Source organism: Nicotiana tabacum, chromosome 22, assembly GCF_000715075.1.
Source record: "Nicotiana tabacum cultivar K326 chromosome 22, ASM71507v2, whole genome shotgun sequence".
Lineage (NCBI taxonomy): Eukaryota > Viridiplantae > Streptophyta > Magnoliopsida > Solanales > Solanaceae > Nicotiana > Nicotiana tabacum.
Genome location: NC_134101.1, coordinates 77,256,786 through 77,278,792, shown reverse-complemented (window position 1 = coordinate 77,278,792; position 22,007 = coordinate 77,256,786). Strand labels below are relative to the sequence as shown.

At 37.9% G+C, this 22,007-nt stretch overlaps 1 protein-coding gene across 4 annotated transcripts; it reads right to left on the bottom strand.

The window, feature by feature from the left end:
- Window positions 1-4,769: 4,769 nt before the first annotated feature.
- Window positions 4,770-21,908, bottom strand: LOC107827514 (serine/threonine protein phosphatase 2A 55 kDa regulatory subunit B beta isoform). Of its 4 annotated transcripts, none has more exons than XM_016654662.2 (14): window positions 21,704-21,908; window positions 19,975-20,078; window positions 19,737-19,844; window positions 19,498-19,617; window positions 8,586-8,759; window positions 8,381-8,472; window positions 8,038-8,156; window positions 7,111-7,234; window positions 6,865-6,988; window positions 6,059-6,127; window positions 5,812-5,903; window positions 5,610-5,687; window positions 5,454-5,530; window positions 4,770-5,118 (listed from the first exon to the last, which is right to left on the bottom strand). In XM_016654662.2, the coding sequence occupies exons 1-14, from the start codon at window positions 21,774-21,776 to the stop codon at window positions 4,991-4,993; spliced, it is 1,482 nt and encodes a 493-aa protein (XP_016510148.1). In that variant the 5' UTR covers window positions 21,777-21,908; the 3' UTR covers window positions 4,770-4,990. The 4 variants fall into 4 exon arrangements, with proteins under 4 accessions (XP_016510148.1, XP_075099662.1, XP_075099661.1 ...); XM_075243561.1 differs by having other exon boundaries at window positions 19,498-19,664; window positions 21,704-21,886; XM_075243560.1 differs by having other exon boundaries at window positions 19,975-21,624; window positions 21,704-21,844.
- Between the last annotated feature and the right edge of the window lie 99 nt (window positions 21,909-22,007).

Genomic DNA, 22,007 nt, shown 5'->3' with positions numbered 1-22,007 from the left:
ATCAAGGAAGACTTATGAATTATTGATAAATTTATATTTGACTGCGTCGCATGTATGATTCGCGAGCGGGGTAATAGATGCATCTATTGTTCACGCCGTTCGACCCTCCTCAGTGCACAGTTTACATTTATGTTGGATCGGGCCGAAAGTCCTTGGTGGTATTCGTGTGTGATAATAAAAACTAAAAGTTCCTTTCATAATCGGTATAAATTCATTGCTTGTGTGATCATATGTTTTAAAGGAAGGAATTGATTCAAGATCTTAAATATTTCTGAAGACTTGTTCAGTTATTTTTTTGTTCTGAGTCTTATTGTTGTATATCATGTTTAATTTGAACTTCATATTATCATGTTATTGGCCCTAGTAAGTGTCCGAGTCGACCCCTCGTCACTACTTCTTCGAGGTTAGGCTAGATACTTACTGGGTACATATTATTTATGTACTCACGCTACAGTTCTGTACTTAATTGTACAGGATCTGAGGCAGGTGCATCTGGTTACCAATCTGGTGTGCAGATTTGATCCCCATCTCGAGACTTCGCGGTGAGTTGTCTTCCAAGCCGTTCTGCAGCAGTCAGAGTCTCCCTTATATATATATATATATTTTTTTTTTGTCTATTTTATTTCAGACAGTAGGCTAGTGTTCTTTTGTATATTCTACTAGATTGTCCACATACTTGTGACACCAGGTCTTGGCACACACACTAGTAGACTTATGATATTGGTTTTGTTTACATAATTATGAGTTGTACTCGTTTGCTTCCGTTTAATTATGTCACATTGGCAAATTTTTAAATCTCTTTAACAAATGGGGAAATGTTATCCACTTAGTATTTTATTTAAACGGGAAACCATTAGTTTGATCAGTGTTGTCTTGTCTAACAATGGTGTTGGAAGCCATCACGGCCTAAGATGGAATTGGGTCGTGCGGTTTTGAGGATGTTAATGAGACCATTGGGTCTTAAGGGGGAGGTGAAGGTCATCAGGAAGAAGGTAGGGAACTGGTGCCCCTTGAAAATCCAGCACCTAATAATACTATTGGGGAAACAAATGAGGGACTTGTTCCCTCATCCCAAGAGGGCCCTCTGCTCCTAATTGGGATGAAACTCTCTGCTCTTCAAAAGAGCCCTAGGTCAGTATTGATCCTTCTCCCTCTCCTCACTTCGATGCTGAGCCGTTAAACTTTGTCATTCCTGAGATGAGATCTTTATCTGAAGAGGAAAATAAAAATAGTGAGGAAGACTATGATGATATGCATGTAGCAAGATTCATTGCTGCTAGAAGTGGAAGGGTAGTTCCCAATGCGCCCACTCTTAAAAGACCCACTGCCAGGTTGCAAAAGAAGGAAGCCCTTGAAACTGTTCTGAAGAAAAAACAAAGAAAATAAGAAAATGAGGTGGCTAGTGAAAGGGGGAAAGATGGTTAATGATGAAGAAGTGCCTCCAGCACTTGTTGTTGATATTGACAATGAAGATGTAAATAAGGAACCTGCTTCCTTAATTCGTAAGTCCTCTAAGAGACTTGTGACTCCATAACCCAGGAGAGAGCTATATGTGAAAGCTGTGGAAGTTGAGAATGTTGAGGTAGACAAGTCTGGTGAGAAAGCGTCTGAGATGTCTGCAAAGAAAGAGAAAAGTGTGAGAAAGTGTGTGAAAAGGAAGGTTGGTGACAATGAGGAACCTGGTTCCTCCAAGAAGGCCAAAGTAAGTGTGTCCAAGGATGAAAGCAGAGCAAACCTGAGAAAACAGAGGGTACTGTGGGGCAGAACATTTTCCCTTAATATTCTAGACATGACAGGGATGCGTCAACTGGTTGATATTTATGAGTTTCAAAAGTGGACACACTTTTTCACTAATGAGATTTCCAAGGTGTATGAGGAAGAAATGTGTAGCTTCTATACAGACATGTTCACAGTGGAAGATGATAATATCTTCTTGAAGGTGAATGAAGTAGACTTTTTGATGGACGGGGCTGTATTGGGGAACATTTTGGGGGTGCCTATTGAAGGGATTTCATCCATTGAGGGGACTTGTTCTCCCAATTTCAGAAGTTTCATTCTGAAGCATGATGTTGTGCAGCAAGGGGAACAGGTACACAAGAAGGCCCTCCTACCAGTATATCAATTGTTGTTCGAGATGGTGAACAATGTCTTACTTCCATGTGCAGAAAGGTGTTCCATTACGTCAAGAGCAGACATGTTCCTCATGGAAGCACTGAATGCCTACACTACTATCAATCTGCTTGGACTCATGATAGAGAACATGAAGAAAGTGGCAGATTTTAAGGATGGTAATCATGGGCTGCCTTACAGATTCTTACTCACCAAGGTGTTTAACATCTTCGAAGTCCCTTGGGAAAAGCAACAGTGGGAACTCGCAAGCAAACCTTCCAAAATCACCTTAGAGGAGTGTGAGTGCATTGATAAAAAAAGAGGGGTTGGCAGCTTCCACTATCTCGTAATTGATTGATGCTTAGAATGCTACAACTGAGGAGATAAGGAGGATGAAGGCATGTAATTCCATTATTGAAGAGCAACTTAGCCAAGCTCAGGATGCACCTGGTTCCAGCAATGCACAAGGCACAAAGGTTGCCCGTTTGACCAAGAAAAATGCATATCTCAGAAAACGGGTCGAGGACCTCAAAGAGCGGCTGCTTAACGAGCAAGTGTCTGCAAATGTCCTAATGGATATTCTCCTCTAAACTCTTGCCTATTCATCCCTGCCTCCCCCTTCTAGTGCACCTTAAAACAATTTCCCTCTCCAGTGTCCAGTTCAAAGTTGTCTATCCAATATCTTGGTCCCTGTATTTTGTTGTTTTTGGTGGCTGGTACTTTTTAAGTTGTTTTATTCTGTGAATGGTTGTGTAACAAATGGTACTGCTAATTCTGCTCTCTTTTATTTCCAATTAATGAGTATCTCGTCTTTTTATTATGCATGCCTTACTTTTATGCTCTGTTCTTAGCCATGTTTGTGTGCACACATGTGGCATGAGTTAACCATGCTAGATTTCTTTTTGCGTATTACTTGTGACTAATCGTTTTATGAAGCCAAAAGAGGAAAATTTAATTGAGGGGGAACAAGTTTAGGGGGAATATTGTATGGTACTTTGGTTCTTAGGAGGAACTTCAATTACAAGTTTGTCATCATCAAAAAGGAGAAAATTGATAGGTTATGTGCCCTGTTATGTTTTGATGATCTAACAAACTTAAATGATAAGAACTAGATAGGGAACCTGTTACACATTCTCAAAGTGCTCAAGAACATCAAGTCTCAAGTCAGGCACAAGTTCCAACAATCAGAGTCAAAGAGACGACAGAGGGAACAGATGGACATCAGCTCCCTTGCTGACTGTACTAGTCAACTGCTCACATCTGTAAAGCCGCTGCAAATGTTCCTCTGCACACACGCAACAGTGTGAACAGTGCAGCAGCCACTTTATAGGGAATGTCTTGTACCGGATATTGCTTGTATCATCCAAGTGACATCACTTGGATATTATTAACATGAAGCAATGAAGAAAACACACACTTGCACATCCGAGAATTAATCATGTTTCCTCTCAAGTGTGTTGCCATCTTGCAAGTGACTTCCAGGTTCAAGAACAAAGGACAACATAACGAAGGACCAGTTTCCAGCATTGTGTTACTATATGTCCTTTAGTTATGTTGCACCTTTGTTAGAGTGATTTACTTGTAATTCCTACTTAGCTTAGCTAAAAGCATTGTGTAGGAAACCATTTGTAAAACCATAAACCCTGTGGACCGAGACTACGCAAAGGTAGAACACCATGGAAACCTTGTGTTTGTGTCTTGGCTAGAGTTAGTCGAGTTGTGAGCTTTGTAATAACGTTATTACAAAGAGGCTTGTAATAGAGTTATTACAAGTGAGTGAGAGATTAAGAGTTTAATTCCTAGGTTACAATAGGCTATAATCTAAAAGTTGCTCGGTTAGTGAAGTTAAAATCCTACGAGTGTAGGTCGTGATTTTTAATCCCGTGAGCTGGAAGTTTTTCACGTAAAACTCCGTTGTGTTATTTATTTATCTCTTATTGCGTGTATTATGCGGGAACTGATAGAGAACCAGGTTCTCTATACAATTTGGTGGACCCTAAGTTTCTATCCATATTCATTAGAGGCTTGAGAAAGACCAAGTTTGTGTATGGTAACATGTTTTTCTATTCATTCTTTGAAGGGTACCATGCTATGATGGAACTGACTGTCAATTGCTGCGGAGTATAATGAAAATGAGCAAATTGCATTTGGTCCTTAATGCCCTCGAAAGATAGCAATAGATCACCGATGACTTTGACACTGTTCGGCTTAATTGATCAAAAGTATCTTACAGGCATCAATTGTTGAAAAACACTTTTGAGTGATTTTATAAATTAGTCACGAGTTTTGATAGTGTTGAAACACATACTTATTAAGCAATATTGCTTACTTTTAGCTCCGCTTCTTTGTTTCAGTATTGCAATCACTAAAACAGTTGTAGCCAAGTTCGGAGCTAGAGTGTTGGGAGCGGGTTCGGTAGAACCCAGTAGCTTAGATTCGAACTCTGTATTTATCTTAAAAAAATTCATGTATAAATTATTAATTTAGAACCAAGTAATTCAAAACGATTAGAATCCTGAACCCATAAACTTGAAATCCTAGCTCCGCCTCTAGTTGTAGCTCTGTCCAAACACGTACTAGTATCAAATACAAGGAGAAACAGGAAATGAAAAATAAAGTACAGAAACAAGCGAGCGAACTTCAGATGTGCATAAAATATATTTATGCAAGTGTCAAATTTCTTCTCCATTTAGTAATGCAGTTATTTTTTCAACAAAAGTTTTTTAGGAACTTGTAATGGCAGACTGCTACCTGTGAGATTAGATCAAGATGACTACCCAACGTGAGAAATGTTGGTATATTGACAGAGACAAAATACAATTTACAGGGGGCAAAGCCCATGAACAGGAGGGTTACTACTCTCAGTCCTCTTCATAGCACTTTATGCATGGTACATGAACAAGCTGCTTCCAACAGAACACGCAATCAAATTGTGCGTTGGATGCCAAGCCAGATGCAGCAACTTGGACTTAAGATTACAGGAAATCTCATTTTCTGAGCTATCTTGTCCTGAAATTATCAACAAAAAGCAATGTAAATGAGATGAAAAAATATGCCAAGTTTCAAAGCCAGGGGGTTGGATCTGCCACCAATTGATTGATGAATTATGGGCCCTTACAAGGGTAAAAACTTGCCCATATCGGTGACCAGTGTTTAAACCAAACCAATGAATGCAAGACATGTATCTTGTATTCCCACATTTATCACTTAATCATGGTTAATTGATATGTATTCTCACTTTAAATTTTAATTACTGGGGTAAAATTCATTGGTTTGGTGTAAACATTAGGTGTGGGTAAGTATTTACCCTTTGCACAAGCACATGCATGGCTGTTACTAACTACCTTGACGATAAAATCCTCGAGTCAAGTTGCTCAATGACGACCTTCGAGGCCTTGTAGTAGCTTGAGAGGTTGGTTTCCTACAAATTCAAGGTATAATGAAGCATCAATTCAAGAACAGAAGATATTTTAGTAAGATCATTTTAGTACAAGAGTTACCTATTTGGACTTTTTCTGACTTCCAGTGTGATGCCATCTTCATTCTCAGCTCCACAAGAAAATATACGAAGATGATTGCTAAATCAACAAAACATTACCAAAATTCGTCATATGTATAGAAGATCAACAAAATGAAAGTACACTATTATACAACATCAGTACACCATTTCATATGTTGACATAAGTTAGAGATGTGATAAACCTGTAAGATCCAGTTGCAAATTGCAGTCCATCTCCATTCAGGCAGCAATCAAACTTATCGAAAATGGCGTCATTTGTATACAGCTTAGAAAGCTGCCGCACAACATGTATTATATCAATTATACTGCAAATCGGAAAATACTATCAATCTATTTGAATAAATAGCATATTCACATGTTACACCACATCGCCAACTGTTTATTTCTCAGTACAACTCTGAGAAATGTTTGTGATGAAGACCCTCATACCTTAGGGCGGAGGTGTTCATGAATCTTATACGTTGCAACCGGGGAAGTATCCATGTGAGTGTCCCATAACTATCAAATAGTTAACAATTAAGATATAATTACAGATCCATCTTGTGATAGCGAATGTAAAACGTCAAAAGAAGTCAAAGATCAAGGAAATAAGAACCAAACAAAGCCATAGCTTATTTGTATGTCACTCAAAGACGAAGAGAACAAAGAAAAATATACCACTAATGAGAGATGAAAGAATCAAAATGAAGTGGCAGAGAAAAAGGCAAAAAAAGAATTTAAAAAAAAAGGTAAAAGCACAAGTCAATAAGATGAATACACTTTTAAGGACCCATAAAATGAAGTCGCACAAATGTCAGAAACACAGAATTCCCAGATTAATAGTGCATGAATCACCTAATTGAGGAGTAAAACATGTGTGAGAAGCACATATCAATACAACTTCCATCCTTTTTCAATCACTCGGTTTTGTTTCTTGTATGTTAAATTGAAAATTTTACATATGATTCGGTGTTAATTTATTTTTTGAGGAATGTAATTAAAGATCAATAAACTGCATAGGAAATATGGTTAAATATAAGGGTCAGATTTTAAAGATTCTAGAAACATAATTGAGAAATCTCAAAGAAAAGTTTGTTTTAACCCCTCAAACAAAAACGGGACTGAGGGAATAAGAAATACTTGACTTCTTTTCTTTTCTTGACAGATAGCACCAAATTCAAAGAAATGCAGGTATGGCAACAAATCATAGCTTAGTGTGCATTATCCAGTAAAAGGATCATCGAGATTGAGAAGACCTTCAGAGTCATGTAATCACGACTTAAGATATGCCTTCCATCCATTGCATACTTCATATCAGATATAGAAGTTATGATTTCACTGAAAAGTGTTTTAGGGCCACGGCTCCCCCCATCTTGCAATCTGTAAAAGTAAGTTGCAGGTTGTTAAAATAAGTACTGGAAGTTGTGTCAGGGCAGCAGATTAGAAGCTGAAATGCATCATACAGATAAGAGAAATAAAATAGAGATGGGAATAAAACTCACATTTTCACACTGTGATCACATAGGGCAGATTTCCTCATGTCAACAAGTCGGATGAATCCCCGTGAACTACTATAAGCCAACAAATTGCAGTGAAATGGATGGAACTCTGCTGATGTAATCACCTCTACATAAAAGAGTGGCCCAATGAGCATTTTTATCCTTTATTAGGTGGCAGCCTGGTCAATTTTTTTATGCAAAAAAGAAGTATAGGGTAATGAAACTAATTTAACCTTATTCTACCCATGTCATAAGGTAGATCATCATCCTCAAATTTATTGGTCAAGTCCTCTTCAGGGAGAGGAGTAAAGGCGGCTTCAGATTCCTTCCAAGCATTCTTTTTATAGAGTTAATTCGTTTTTTTCCACATGCATCTTTGGAATTACAGGATAAACCTAATAAAATAATGGCCCGACTATTAATCTTTGATTGCTTGCCTCCACAAAACTTTTGAGAAGATGAGTAATGCAGTGCCAGTTGTTCCAAACTTTTTCCGAAATCCTAAATAAGCATGTGGCAACACTCACGACCCCCCCCCCCCCAAAAAAAAACACAAGTCTGGGGCTAAAACTGTTCTCTTCCATATCAACCAGACAGGCCCAAGAAGCTAACTCATCCCTAGCATGAATACGAGGTTTATGTAGATTTTGGGTACATAAATGTATAACTACAGATATCCTTCAGTTATGTTGCTAAGTTTACCTATGAGGCGTAAAGCTACTACCTGAATCCATATTTTGCCTCCTATAATTCTCGAAGTGCTTTGGCATCATATCATTAGTTGGTAAAATTTATAACATATACCTCCATACTTTTGGAGACTAAACTGGAAACTTCAAATAATGGTTAACAGAGAGTAGCACGGATGCATGAGAAAAGATCCAATAGGTTACAGCATATGAAATGCTTCGAAAAGACATCCGGGATCACCTGTCAGATCTTCCATATTGTTTGGCTTCATGTCAATGATGTTGAAACACTGGTCTCTGACTTCAAGGTTCCATACGTTTATCCTAAGGTCATCGCCAGAAAGGAATGTCTCACCATCGCTGTAAAAGTTTTGAAAACCAGAGAGTTATCAAACACCTGGCACTCCTTCAACTGGTAAACAACTTTCACACTATTGAGTTTCTCTGGTACTGCTGCTTATAGAAGGATACCTCTGATCTGATAGATCAAGCTCAAACAGAAACACAAACAACAGGGGCTGGTCAAATTTCATTTCAAATGAGCAAGTTTAAAATTCAAAATATTCGCAAGAACAGAAGAATACCTATTGTTTGAGATGGAATTGATGTTGAAATCATGAGCATGTGCATACACTCTTCTGCATCTTCTAGAAGCCACATTTGTGATATCTGCAAGCTATTTACAACAGTAGCTGGAATCACAAGCTATAATAGCATGTCAAATGCATATAATTTGGGGAAGTAATGTAATAAAGAATGCGTGAATATTAACACTCTTCCATGTCCTACATGTGAGGGCAATGTGCCATTCATTTTGTCAGTCCATTCTAGCCTGGTACCATTAGCATGAGATGGTTCACTTTGTCCACTCATGAAACTTTTATCAGCTAAAAGAGAATTCTCTGAAGTCACAAACGGATTGATGTCCATTTGTTTAACTTTCTTTACTTTCTGTTCCTTGATCTGCAAAAGAAACAAATGAAGAAACAGTAAATTGATTTGTACAATTAGTTGAATGAGCTGGCAGATTGATCACAATCTGCTCCTTGAATGAGCTGGCAGATTTGATTATAATTTGCTTCTGTAAAAATGGTACAGTAGATATTTAGGAAAATTTGTTAGAATTTATTCTAGGAAACTAGTTTAGATGTAATCACTTGATTGAAGGATCTCCTAAGAATTAGGGATTGATTAGCTGCTTTGATTGTACCCGTTGTCCTATAAATATTGTACAATTCTATGAATAAAGTATGCCTTTTCTGTGTCTAAAGTTTCATGATATCAGAGCGAGACTTTCCTCCCTAATACCTTATGGCCAAAACAGCCTTTCACGGAGAGCGCCACTTTGCAACATCAACAGAAGCCGAAAGTTCTTCTCTTGAAACTCTGGTAGAAAATATGGTGACACAAGGAGGCGATTCGTCTCACATGTCCTTCCAGCTAACTTCTCATCGATTAAACGGGAAGAACTATCTGGAATGGGCGCAGTCTGTAGAAATCGATGGCCGTGGAAAATTGGGACATCTGACTAGAGAGACGAAAAAGCCGGAAGTCGGAGACCCAAAGATGAAAGCCTGGAGATCAGAGAACTCACTCGTGATTGCCTGGCTAATAAATTCCATGGATCCAGTCATAGGTAAATCTTATCTTTTTCTACCCACTGCTAGGGATGTGTGAGAAGTCGTTAGGGAGACATATTCAGATGTAGAAAATGCCTCTCGGACAGTGGCAGACCCAAGTGGTGGCTAGCGGGTCCAACTGAACTCGCTTCACAAAAAAATAATACTGTGTATATGTATAAATTAGGATTAAAACTGCATAAATATTTTATTTGAACCCACTTGACAACTACTATTTTACGACTAAATTTATATACTTCTAAGATTGAACCCGATTGCATAAAATTCTGGGTCCGCCACTGCTCTCAGATATTTGAGTTAAAAATTAAACTTTGGCAAGCTAAGCAGGGTGAGAGGGAAGTAACTGCTTATTATAATGAAATGGTATCTCTATGGCAGGAGTTAGATCAGTGTTACAATGATGAATGGGGGTGTCCTGCCGATAGTGTGAAAGCAAGAAAAAGGGAAGAAAATGAGAGAGTTTACCTTTTCTTAGCAGGATTAAATCGGAAATTTGACGAAGTCAGGTCACGGATTCTAGGAAAAAACCCTTTGCCTTCACTTCGTGAAACCTTTTTTGAAATTAGGAGAGAGGAAACTAGGAGGAAAGTTATGTTAAAACTTGATTTGAACCTTGAACTAAAACCTGTTGTAGATGCTTCAGCACTTGCAACAGTGACAAATGAAAATGATAAAAAGAAAAAGCCATGGTGCGATCATTGCAAAAAACACTGGCATACCCGTGAAACATGTTGGAAGATTCATGGGAAACCACCAAACTGGAAGAAAAAAGGAGTTGACAATCGTGGCTTCCAATCTCAACATGGTCAGGCCCTCCAAACAACCTATTTTGATCGGGGGCAGCAATCTTCTCTAGAAGCGTCTCCATTCACAAGGGAACAACTGGAACTTCTGCACAAACTCCTTCAATCTCCACAATTCTGATTGGGTGGACCAGATCCTTCTTGTTCTTTTGCTCAAACAGGTAATGTACCATCTTCTTTTCTTAGTGCCAACTCCAACCAAATAGATTCATGGATAATAGATTCAAGAGCTAGTGGTCACATGACAGGAAGTTCCATTTTTTTCTCTACTTACACTCCTTGTGCAGGGAATAATAAAATCAAGATAGTTGATGGTTCCTTCTTAGCAATCGCTGGAAAAGGAACCGTTAAACTATCACCATCTCTCACACTTCATGATATCCTTCATGTTTCGAAACTCCTCTGCAATCTAATTTCTGTCAGTAAATTAACCCGTTCTTTGAGTTGTCGTGCTATATTAGACTCGAATTTGTGTGAATTTCAGGACAAGGTCTCGGGGAAGATGATTGGCAGTGCTAGAGAATCCGGAGGTCTTTATTTCCTTGATAAGGGGACAACTCACAACAACTGAATCTTATTTGTTTGAACTCTACTTCTGTTTTGAATTGATGAAATTGAGAAGAAGATAAGGCTTCTTTGTATTTCAATGTATTTTACATCCTACTGATACATGCCTTTATACAAAAGTTCTACAGCTATTCTAGGAAAGTAAATAAATGAAAATAATGAGAGAATATTCAACTACAATATAAGTTTCCTAAAATCAAGCTATCCTACAATCAAGCTATTAATTACAGATTTGATTCTCTAATTTTTCTCCTATAATTAAGCTGGTCAACACTCCCCCTCAAGTTGGTGCAAAGATGTCACACATGCCCAACTTGCAAACCAGTCTATGGAAAGTCCGTTTGATGAGACCTTTGGTAAACACATCAGCTAGCTGTTTTTCAGATGACACATGGAACAAACTCAAGACACCACTTGTAACCTTTTTTTTTATGAAATGTCGATCAATTTCAACATGCTTTGTTCGGTCATGATGGACTGGATTATGAGTTATGCTAATGGCAGCCTTGTTATCACAATACAAGGAAAGTTTTCCTTTTTCAGACAGTCTCAATTCCTCTAGTAGCTTTTGTAACCACAAAAATTCACACACATCCTGGGCCATAGCTCTTTATTCTGCCTCTTCACTTGATCTAGCGACTACACTTTGCTTCTTGCTTCTCCAAGTAACTAAGTTTCCTCCTACGGGTGTACGGTAACCGGATGTAGATCTTCTGTCATCTAGAGATCCAGCCCAATCTGCATCTGTAAAGGCTTCTACCTGGAGGTGGCTATGTTTGGAGAACAACTGACCTTTTCCAGGAGCAGACTTCAAATACCGCAAAATGTGAAAGACAACTTGCATATGAGGATTTCGGGGATCATGCATGAACTGACTCACCAGGCTGACTGCATAAGCTATGTCTGGTCTAGTGTGAGAAAGATAAATGAGTCTTCCAACCAGTCTTTGATATCTTCCTTATCAACTGACTTTCCAGTTCCGCTTTGTAACTTGTGATTACTTTCAATGGGTGATTCTATCGGTCTGCAACCTGTCATACTCGTTTCATTCAAGAGATCCAAAATATACTTCCTTTGAGAAATAAAGATTCATGTTTTTGATCTAGCAACATCAATTCCCAAGAAGTACTGCAACTTCCCTAGATCTTTGATTTCAAATTCTTGTGCCAACAACTTCTTCAATCGGGTCATCTCCTCTTTATCATCTCCTGTCATTACTATGTCATCAACATAAACTATAAGAAGAGTGAGTTTACCCTTTTGATGTCTTATGAAGAGGGTGTGATCAACATTGCTTTGTTGGTAGCCGAAGGAGATCATTGCATTGCAGAATCTGTCAAACCAAGCTCTAGGAGATTGCTTCAGTCCATACAAGGCTTTCTTCAATCTGCACACTTTTCCTTGACTTTGTTCGATATCAAATCTAGGAGGGATCACCATATACACCTCTTCTTCTAACTCTCCATGAAGAAATGTGTTCTTCACATCAAACTGTTGTAAGTCCTAATCAAGATTAGTTGCACAAGACAAAATGATTATGATAGTGTTCATTTTGGCAACAGGGGCAAATGTCTCTTGATAATCTACTCCATAAGTCTGAGTGAATCCCTTAGCCACTAATCTTGCTTTGAATCTTTCAATTAAGCCATCAGCTGTGTGCTTCACGGTGAAGACCCATTTGCATCCAACCAACTTTTTGTCTGGTGGTGAAGTGACAAATTCCCAAGTTTTATTTTTTTATAAGGCCTTCATTTCTTCAATCATAGCTTGCTTTCATTTATGATCTACAAAAGCTTCCCTCCAATTCTGGGGAATAAACACAGAAGAAATAAACAAGGCAAAGACTCATCCTAATTATTGTTATCGATGTTGGGCCCTCATTTATGTTGTCCACACTCCAGTTTGCATGCCTAGGCGTGAGGGGGTGTTAAGTTATCCCACATCGGAGGGATTTGAGGTCCTTGGTCTCCTTATATAGTCTTGGGCAATCCTCACCTCATAAGCTAGCTTTTGGGGTTGAGTTAGGCCCAAGGTCTATTTATCATGGTATCAGAGCCATTGCTGCCCTTTTGAGGTGAGTTTTCTCCCTCTGCAGCACTAGGATTCCATAGGTTGAGTTTTCTCCCTCTTTCTCATAATTTTCTTGCTAAAGTTTCTGTCCGATCTCTTTTTTTTCACCCTCCGCCAGTTCTGTACAAAAACTAGTATCACTGGAAGGATTATACCTACTGTACGACCTGCCCAAACAAGTTTCAGATTTTTTCAAACACCAGAAGACAAGTCCGATGTAACCAGTTAGCTCCAGGAGCCTTTTTCAGATTCTGAAGGCTGTTTTTTGGGTTACCAGGTTCTTCTGTTTAGAATTTATATTCTGAAATTTCTTTTTGTGCTTCGGATTGTTCAAAAATATGGGAGACTCAAAAACAGTAGATAACAATAATTCTGTTTCACATGGTATTAGTATGGTAAAATTAGATGGTGCTGGTTCGTATCTTGCCTAGTCAAGGGCTTGTTTGTTGTTTATTAAATCCAGGAAGATGATTGGTTATATTACTGGAGAAAAGAAACAACATGTTGTGACTGATGTTACTTATAGTCAATGGGATTTTGATAATTCCCTTGTTATGACTTGGCTTTTGAATACTATGCACTCTCGAATTTCTAAACAATATTTGTTGCTTGACATTGATGAAAAAATCTGGAATTCAGCCAAGCGATTTTATTCTCGCAAGGGAAATGATGCCCAGATTTTTGAAATTCGAAATAAAATTCATACGACTAAGCAAGGTGCGTTGACTATCACTGATTATTTTTCCGAGTTAAGCGGGTTATGGCAGGAGATTGACTACTATCAGGATCTCCAAGCAAAGTGTACTAATGATGCAGTTCTCTTTGAACAATTGGTTGAAAAGGAAAGGGTGTGATTTTCTGGCCGGTTTGAACCAAGAATATGATCAGATCAGGGTTCAAGTTCTTGGTAAAGTTCCTTTTCATTCTCTTGAGGATGCATACTCTTATGTTCAACAGGAAGAGAGTCGACGAGGGGTGATGCTTTATTCAGCACCAATGGAGAAGTCCGGGTTAGCTGTGTCTCATGAATAACCAAAGGCGTTCACTTCTGATAAATATCACTTGCACTGTGATTACTGTGGAAAGCCAAGGCATACTAAGGAGACATGTTGGAAACTACATGGTAGACCAACTAGAGGTCGTGGAGGAAAACGTGTATGTCCATCAAGGATTCAGGCTAATATTGCAGAAAATGTGGAGACATCTAGGGAAATTGCTTCCGGAGAAGCTTTGTCTTCGGATGAAGTTCAACATCTTCGTCGTCTCCTGAATAAACTTGACTCTTCTAATGTTGCCACTTCCAATTACGTGCAGGCAAGTATTGCCTTCAATGCTCACCTTAATTCTTGGATTATTGATTTTGGTGCGAATAGACACATGACAGGCTCCTCTAAAGGCTTTAAAAACTACTCTTCCAGTTCCAAAGGGGATTATGTCAGAATAGCCAATGGCTCCCTAAATCCTGTCTCTGGAACGGGTTCTGTTGTTTGTACACCTGATATTACATTATCATCTATTCTCCATGTCCCTTAGTTTCCTGTTAATTTGTTATCTGTTAGCGTCATCACCAAAAAACTAAACTGTAGTGTGTCGAGTTCTTTCTTGATCATTGTGTTTTTCAGGATCTTCAAACAAGAAAGAGGATTGGCAGTGGTAGATTGCATGATGACTTATATTGGATTGATGGAACTCGAGACTCTAGTCAGGCCTTTTTTGGAGGAAATAAGGATGTCAACCAAGAAATAATACAGTGACATAGACGGTTGGGGCACCCATCATTTTTTGCTTTAAAGAAGTTATATCCTAGTTTGTTTCTAGAACTGAGTTTGAATCTTTGTTTTGTGATGCTTGTGTATTGGCCAAGCATACTAGAAACACTTATCCTTTGAGTGATAATAAAAGTACAACTCTTTTTTCGACTATTCATTCTGATGTGTGGGGTCCTACTCAAACATTTTCTTTATCTGGTAGTAGGTGGTTTGTTACTTTTATTGATTGTTGCACTAGAATGACTTGGGTATATTTGTTAAAGGCCAAAAGTGAAGTTTTCTCCTGCTTTCAGTCATTTCATAAGATGATTTGCACTCAGTTTGAAGCTAAGATAAAAATCTTGTGTACTGATAATGGCACAGAATACATGGATAAAACTTTTGGTGCTTATTTGGAGTCTTATGGGATAATCCATCAAACTAGTTGTCCTTATACTAGTGCACAAAATAGGGTTGCAGAAAGGAAAAATAAGCATTTGTTAGAAGTGGCAAGATCTCTTATGTTTACCACGAATCTACCAAAACTTTACTGGGGGATGCCATTTTAGTAGCTACCTATCTCATCAATAGAATGCCACCAAAATCCCTTAATTTTCAAACTCCTCTAGAAGTATTAAAGGGTAAGAATGATTATATTGTTCCTCCGAAGGTATTTGGGTGTATCTGCATTGTTCACACTAGGAACTCTAGGAAACTTGATCCTAGAGCTCTTAAGTGTGTCTTTATTGGGTATTCTCCAACACATAAAGGGTACAAATGTTATCATCCTCCCTCTCGTAGAATCTTTGTCAGCATGGATATTACCTTTCGAGAATCTGAGCCCTATTTCAGTATTACATCATCACCTCTTCGGGAGGAGAACTATAAAAGGGAAGAGATGATTCTCGCGAGTTCTATTGTTGAAACCACTGCCAGTACCACACGGGAAAGTAAAAATGAAGACAGAATACAGGGAAGACTATTGGGCGTTTGGATAGACCTGATTTGAAAACTTACTCAAGGAGAAATAGAGTAGAAGAAGTCATCATGCAATCTGCCGAAGATGAACCTTCTTCTACTAGTGAGTTACCCACAATTCCTAATGAGTTAGATGTACCTATTGCTCACAGAAAAGGAGTCAGATCTTGCACCACTAAACACTCTTTATCTAATTTTGTCTCCTATAATTAAGCTGGTCAACATGAACAAAGTCATGCTTTGGCACTATAGGCTTGGACATCCTAGTTTTTATTATTCATGACATTTGTTACCTGACATGTTTGGAAATAAAAATCCGTCTTTGTTCCAATGTGAATTATGTGAAATGGCTAAGCATCACCGATCTTGTTTTCCTTCTAAAAAATATCAGTCTTCAAAACATTTTATGATGACTCATAGTGATGTTTGGGGGCCGTCTAGGATTTCAACAATGTTCGGAAAATGATGGTTTATAACTTTCATTGATGATCATAATAGACTACGCTGGGTTTATTTATTAAAAGACAAAAGTGAGGTTAAGGATGTGTTTGAAACTTTCTATGTCATGGTGGAAACACAGTTTAATAAGAAAATCAAGATATTCCGAAGTGATATTGGTCGTGAATTTTTTAATGAACAATTAGGAAGTTTTTTCAGAAAAAATGGAGTAGTACACCAAAGCTCTTGTCCAGATACTCCTCAACAAAATGGCATCGCAGAAAGGAAGAATCGGCACCTTTTAGAGGTAACTAGAGCTTTAATATTTACTAGTAGAGTTCCACAATACCATTGGGGAGAGGCTCTCTTGACTGCTACTTACCTTATTAATAGGATGCCATCTAGGATTCTGAAATTTAAAACACCTTTCGGTGTTTTCAGAGAGAGTTTTCCTAGTTCTAGGTTAAGTACAGATTTGCCTTTGAAGGTTTTTGGGTGTACAACATTTGTTCATGTTCATCCTCATAATTGTAGCAAACTCGAACCACGAACTAAGAAGTGTGTTTTTGTAGGATATGCTTCGAGTCAAAAGGGATATAAGTGCTATGATCCACACACTAGAAAGATAATTGTCACAATGGATGTAACTTTCTTTGAGTCATAATTTTATTTTACTACTCATCTTCAGGGGGAGTATCATGCAAGTGAAGATTCGTCTTTTTGGGATATTGGGGAAACTAGACATCTCACAGATAAAGGGATCTAGGAGAATAAATACTGATGTAAGGGATCTAGGAGAATATAAATAAGTGTGATCCAAGAGATGGAAAGAACTGTAATTCGAGAGATGGGGGGGCCTAATTGACTTAAATGATAAAAATCCCTGATATCGAACCTGTAGAGCCTTTAAATGACACAAATAAAAATGGAAGCAGAGAACAAACAAAAGAAATACATGTTTATTCGAGAATGAACCGAAAACAAGGAAAAAAGACTGAAGATTCTCAACACTATCAAAAGTCAGATCCACAAGACCTCACTGGAATTCAAAGTAATCTTCCAACAAAGTCTAATTTTAATTCCTTCTCAGATTTGGATCTTCCCATTGCAAAACGCAAAGGTGACAGAAATACTCCTAAACATCCTATTTCTATATTTTTGTCCTATGAAAAGTTATCTCCCAATTATTCCGCATGTATCTCACAACTTTCTACTGTGGAGATTCCAAACAATGTACAGGATACTCTACGATTTCTAGAGTGGAAGGAGACTATTTTGGAAGAAATGTGAGCTCTTGAAAAGAACAGGACATGGAATTGGTGAATCTACCATAAGGAAAGAAACCAGTGGGTTGCAAATGGGTGTTCACCACCAAATTCAGAGCAGATGGATCTTTGGAGAGGTATAAGGCCCGCCTAGTAGCTAAGGGATTCACGCGAACATATGGCGTTGACTATTTGGAGACGTTTGCTCCAGTAGCTAAGCTAAACTCAGTTAGGAGTCCTCTTTACAATCGCGGTAAATCTTGACCGGCCTCTTCAACAGTTGGATGTGAAGAATGCTTTCTTGAATGGGAAACTAGAAGAAGAAGTCTATATGGATCCTCCACCAGGTTTTGAAGGGAAGTATAAGTCGAAGGTATGTAGACTCCGAAGATCTCTTTACGGTCTAAAACAGTCTCCACGGGCTTGGTTCGAAAGATTTACTCAATTCGTGAAGAAGCAAGGGTATGTGCAAGGACAAGCAGATCACATAATGTTTACCCGACATTCACTAGAAGGAAAAACAACAATTCTTATAGTGTATGTCGACGATATCATCCTCACAGGAGATGACATGGTTGAAATAAAGAATCTGAAGGAGCGCCTTGCCTCAGAATTTGAGATAAAAGATTTAGGCCCGCTGAAGTACTTTCTCGGCATGGAGGTTGCATGATCGAGGAAAGGAATTGTAAAGTATGTACTTGATTTGTTACAAGAAACATGAATGAGAAACTCCAATTGACCCAAATCAAAAGTTTGGAAATAAGGAAGGGAAATTGATTGATAAGGGCCAATATCAGAGATTGGTAGGCAAGTTGATTTACTTGTCTAATACTAGACCCGATATTGCCTTTGTTGTGAGCCTAGTTAGTCAGTTTATGCATTCTCCACAGGAAGAACATCAAGAAGCTGTGTATCAAATCCTAAGGTATCTAAAGAGCTCTCCTGGGAAAGGGTTGTTCTTCCAGAAGAATGAGCAAAGAAGTGTTGAGGCTTATATTGATGCGGACTGGGCTGGGTCATCTACTGATAGAAGGTCTACATCTGGATATTGTACATTTGTTTGGAAAAATTTGGTAACATGGAGAAGTAAGAAGCAAAATGTGGTGGCTCGAAGTAGTGCCTAGGCTGAGTATCGATCCATGGCACACGGAATTTTTGAAATGTTGTGGCTCAAGAGACTTTTGGAAGAATAAGAAGACCTATGAGTTTGCCGATGAAGCGGTACTGTGACAATAAGGCTTCCATAAGCATTGCCCATAATCCAGTTCAACATGACAGAACAAAGCATGTCGAAGTGGACATACACTTTATTATAGAGAAGATTGAAGATGGAAGCGTGTGCCTTTTGTTCCAACAACTGAACAAATTGCGGATATTTTCACAAAAGGTCTTTTTAGAACTACTTTTGAGTTTTTTGTCAGCAAGTTAGGCATGTTCGATATTTACATGCCAACTTGAGGGGAGTGTTGAATGAGCTGGCAGATTGATCACAATCTGCTCCTTGAATGAGCTGGCAGATTTGATTATAATTTGCTTCTGTAAATATAGTACAGTAGATATTTAGGAAAATTTGTTAGAATTTATTCTAGGAAACTAGTTTAGATGTAATCACTTGATTGAAGGATCTCCTAAGAATTAGGGATTGATTAGCTGCTTTGATTGTACCTGTTGTCCTATAAATACTGTACAATTCTATGAATAAAGTATGCCTTTTCTGTGTCTAAAGTTTCATAGTAAGGTTACAGTAGATTGAAACTGACAAGTGGATCTTAGTTCATCAAGAAAGAACACGCCATCCGGGTTTTTTTCAATAATGCAAAGACAAAAATTCAATCTTTACAGACTCTGAACAGGAATGCAGCTAATACTTAACTTTCACCACCGAGAAATCTTCTTTTATTTTCCCACTGTTTTTATTTTTCATGTGTGATGTATGTCACAAATAGATGAACATTTAGATACAGTTCTTAGTTCAGAAAGCTGCATCTAACCAAGTTAAATATCTTAGTAAGAAATACCTTAAAAGATAAAAAATGATAGTACTACTTCACATGCATTTTAATTATCAATCTTTTGATGCTGAAAGAGAAGGCTCCCGAGATAGAATCTTTTATTTGGAGGGGAACCAGAACCCTTTCTTTCTTCAATTTAAACTCGTCTGAAGATTATCGAATGCCATAAGAATTTCATACCTTCCAAAGTTTTATCGTCCTGTCATTTGCTGTAAGAAGAAACAATGATCTGTTGAGTTTCGTACACCATCTGATTTTATTAATCTTCTCTTCAATTTCCACGCTCTTCAAATAATCAAACTGAAGATGATGTAACATGATCAACACCAAAAGTACATAACTATCACCTACAGATGCAAAATTTAAGTAGCCTTAAAAGATGTATGCAGAACTAGATAAGATGAAAACCTAAATCATACCTCGGGTTCATGACTTTGGAATTCCGTCTTATATTTAAATTCAGGATGCTGCCAAAGTGGAAGGCTGAACTGACCAGAGTCACGTCGAGAACTGCTGTCAAATAGACCCTGCAAGACCATAAAGGTGAAAAGATTACATGAGATACAAAGTTTGAATATGACACTCAAGAAAGTACAGAATCTTTGCCGGATGAATTCATATTTACACAAATGATATTTATGAAAATTTTGTCCGCACTTCTTTACCCGTCTGCCGCTCAAAAATTATGACACGTCCACCTTGATCTCCAACAGCAAGATGATCACCATTCTTGTCAAATTCCATTGCAGATAAAATATCACCTAACACAGAATCCTGTTATGTGCAGGCCATCAAGAAATATTAAAGCAGAAATAAAAGTAACACCAATTTCCTTCTTGCTCCGTTATTTCTTTGGTTCATAATCGCTCCTTTTCAGGTGAGAGGGTAAAATAAGGAAACAAGAGCTAAACATCTCTTTGCTGTTTCATTTTTAATAGCTGAAATGCAACGAAAAGTTGGCTTTTCCTTTTTCCAGTTTTCACTATAATAATATGAGAAATCCCTTTCTATGTAACTGATCTCCAGCCCCAAGGAAACTTCTTTTAGTGAAGTTAACCAAGTTAAGGCATAAAATGTTATAAATGTATAAAGTGGTGCACCAGAAGTCACATGCAAAGGTACCAAAAATTCAATGGTAACCCAATCTTCTTTTTTTCAGGTATAACAGAATTTCAAGAAAAATCTAGTATTAGATAAAGTAAAATGTGTGTGAATGTGGTCCAACATATTCAATGAACTGTAAAAATTATTTTCCATAATATAACCAGTATGGCCTCAACAAGCCTTCCTGCTTTTTAGCGATCCTCATATCCGTTCAACCCCCTTCTCATTCAAAGGATGGAAAAGTTTTTCGTCTTGCCATATATACAATGAGTGGATTTAATGGATTGTTTTGTGGAGAGTATTCCTTCTTTTTGACTCTATGCTATTGATTCTCCTCACATTCTCCACCAGTTTCATATAACCAACCAACATAGCATAGCAGACATGGCTAACAAAAAAGAGAAAACCAAATACCCCTTGCATTGTGAGAGCCTCAGCAACTTAAGCCCCCAATTAAACTTCTAAAGCATAACCTTATATTCAATTCCATGATTGATATCTCTAAGCATAACAGAAGAATACGAAGTTCCCAATGGCCCTCCATTCAAGGTACCTTTTTCTCAACTTCATATTCAAAACCTGCTTCTCATTCTTAATCTTAGTACTAATGAAGCAGGTTGGAAAATCCTATATATAGAATTCTTTCTGCTAGCATCAACCAGTCTCTTGTCTCAACTGAACACTGGACGTTCAAAATTCAAGAAATATCCTTATTCCACAATCAACAACAATAACAAGAGCTGGTGCTATTACTACTACTACCACTAACACTACCTCTACTGAGACTCAAATCTCAAAATAGTTGGGATCAGCTCAAATATATCACCTCCATCCCAGTTTCTAAATCTTCATTTTGTTATCTTTTGCTATAGAAATCAAACAAGTTTACCCTATTAGGCTTCAAGATTTCATGTATAAAACTACAGCATCCAATTAAGGGCAGCAACAAATTTCCTTCATATGAAGAAAACACTAACTCAAATAAGAATATTTCCACTCGATCGCCACTCATATTTTTATTTTTATTTTTATTTTTTTATAAGCTGCTCATACTTATGATATATTAGAAACAAATGTTACACATTTCATTCCAAAGCAAAAAAAAAAAAAAAAAAAAAGGGAGGGGGGGAGGGGCGCTGGGTCCAGAATAAACGGAAACCCAGAGGAAGAAAAACATTCATAAGCAGCAGTATGCATCCCGCTCTGCTCAAAAGAAGAAAAGTACAAAATATTACTGGAGTTCATTCACATAAAATATCAGTAAAAGTAAAAGAGACTTTACAATCTTGAATATCGTCACCGGGAGTTTGTTCACCAAAGACTTGAGAGAACTTCCATTCAGAGCCCAAAGTCATAGCTCCAGTCAAGAAGGAATCTTTTGCGATTCTACCAGTTGAAGGTTTGAATCTTTTCTTCTTCTTTTCTTTTAATTTCTGTTTGGCTAATGGCTACTGATTTTCTTGTTATCCACTCGATGTTTCCCGGGAAAAAAGAGTTTATGCAATAACTGTTTTTTGTCCTTTTTTCTGAGTAACCAAAGGTCGTTGGTAGCTTTTACACGGAGGGCCAATGCCATGCCTGTTGGA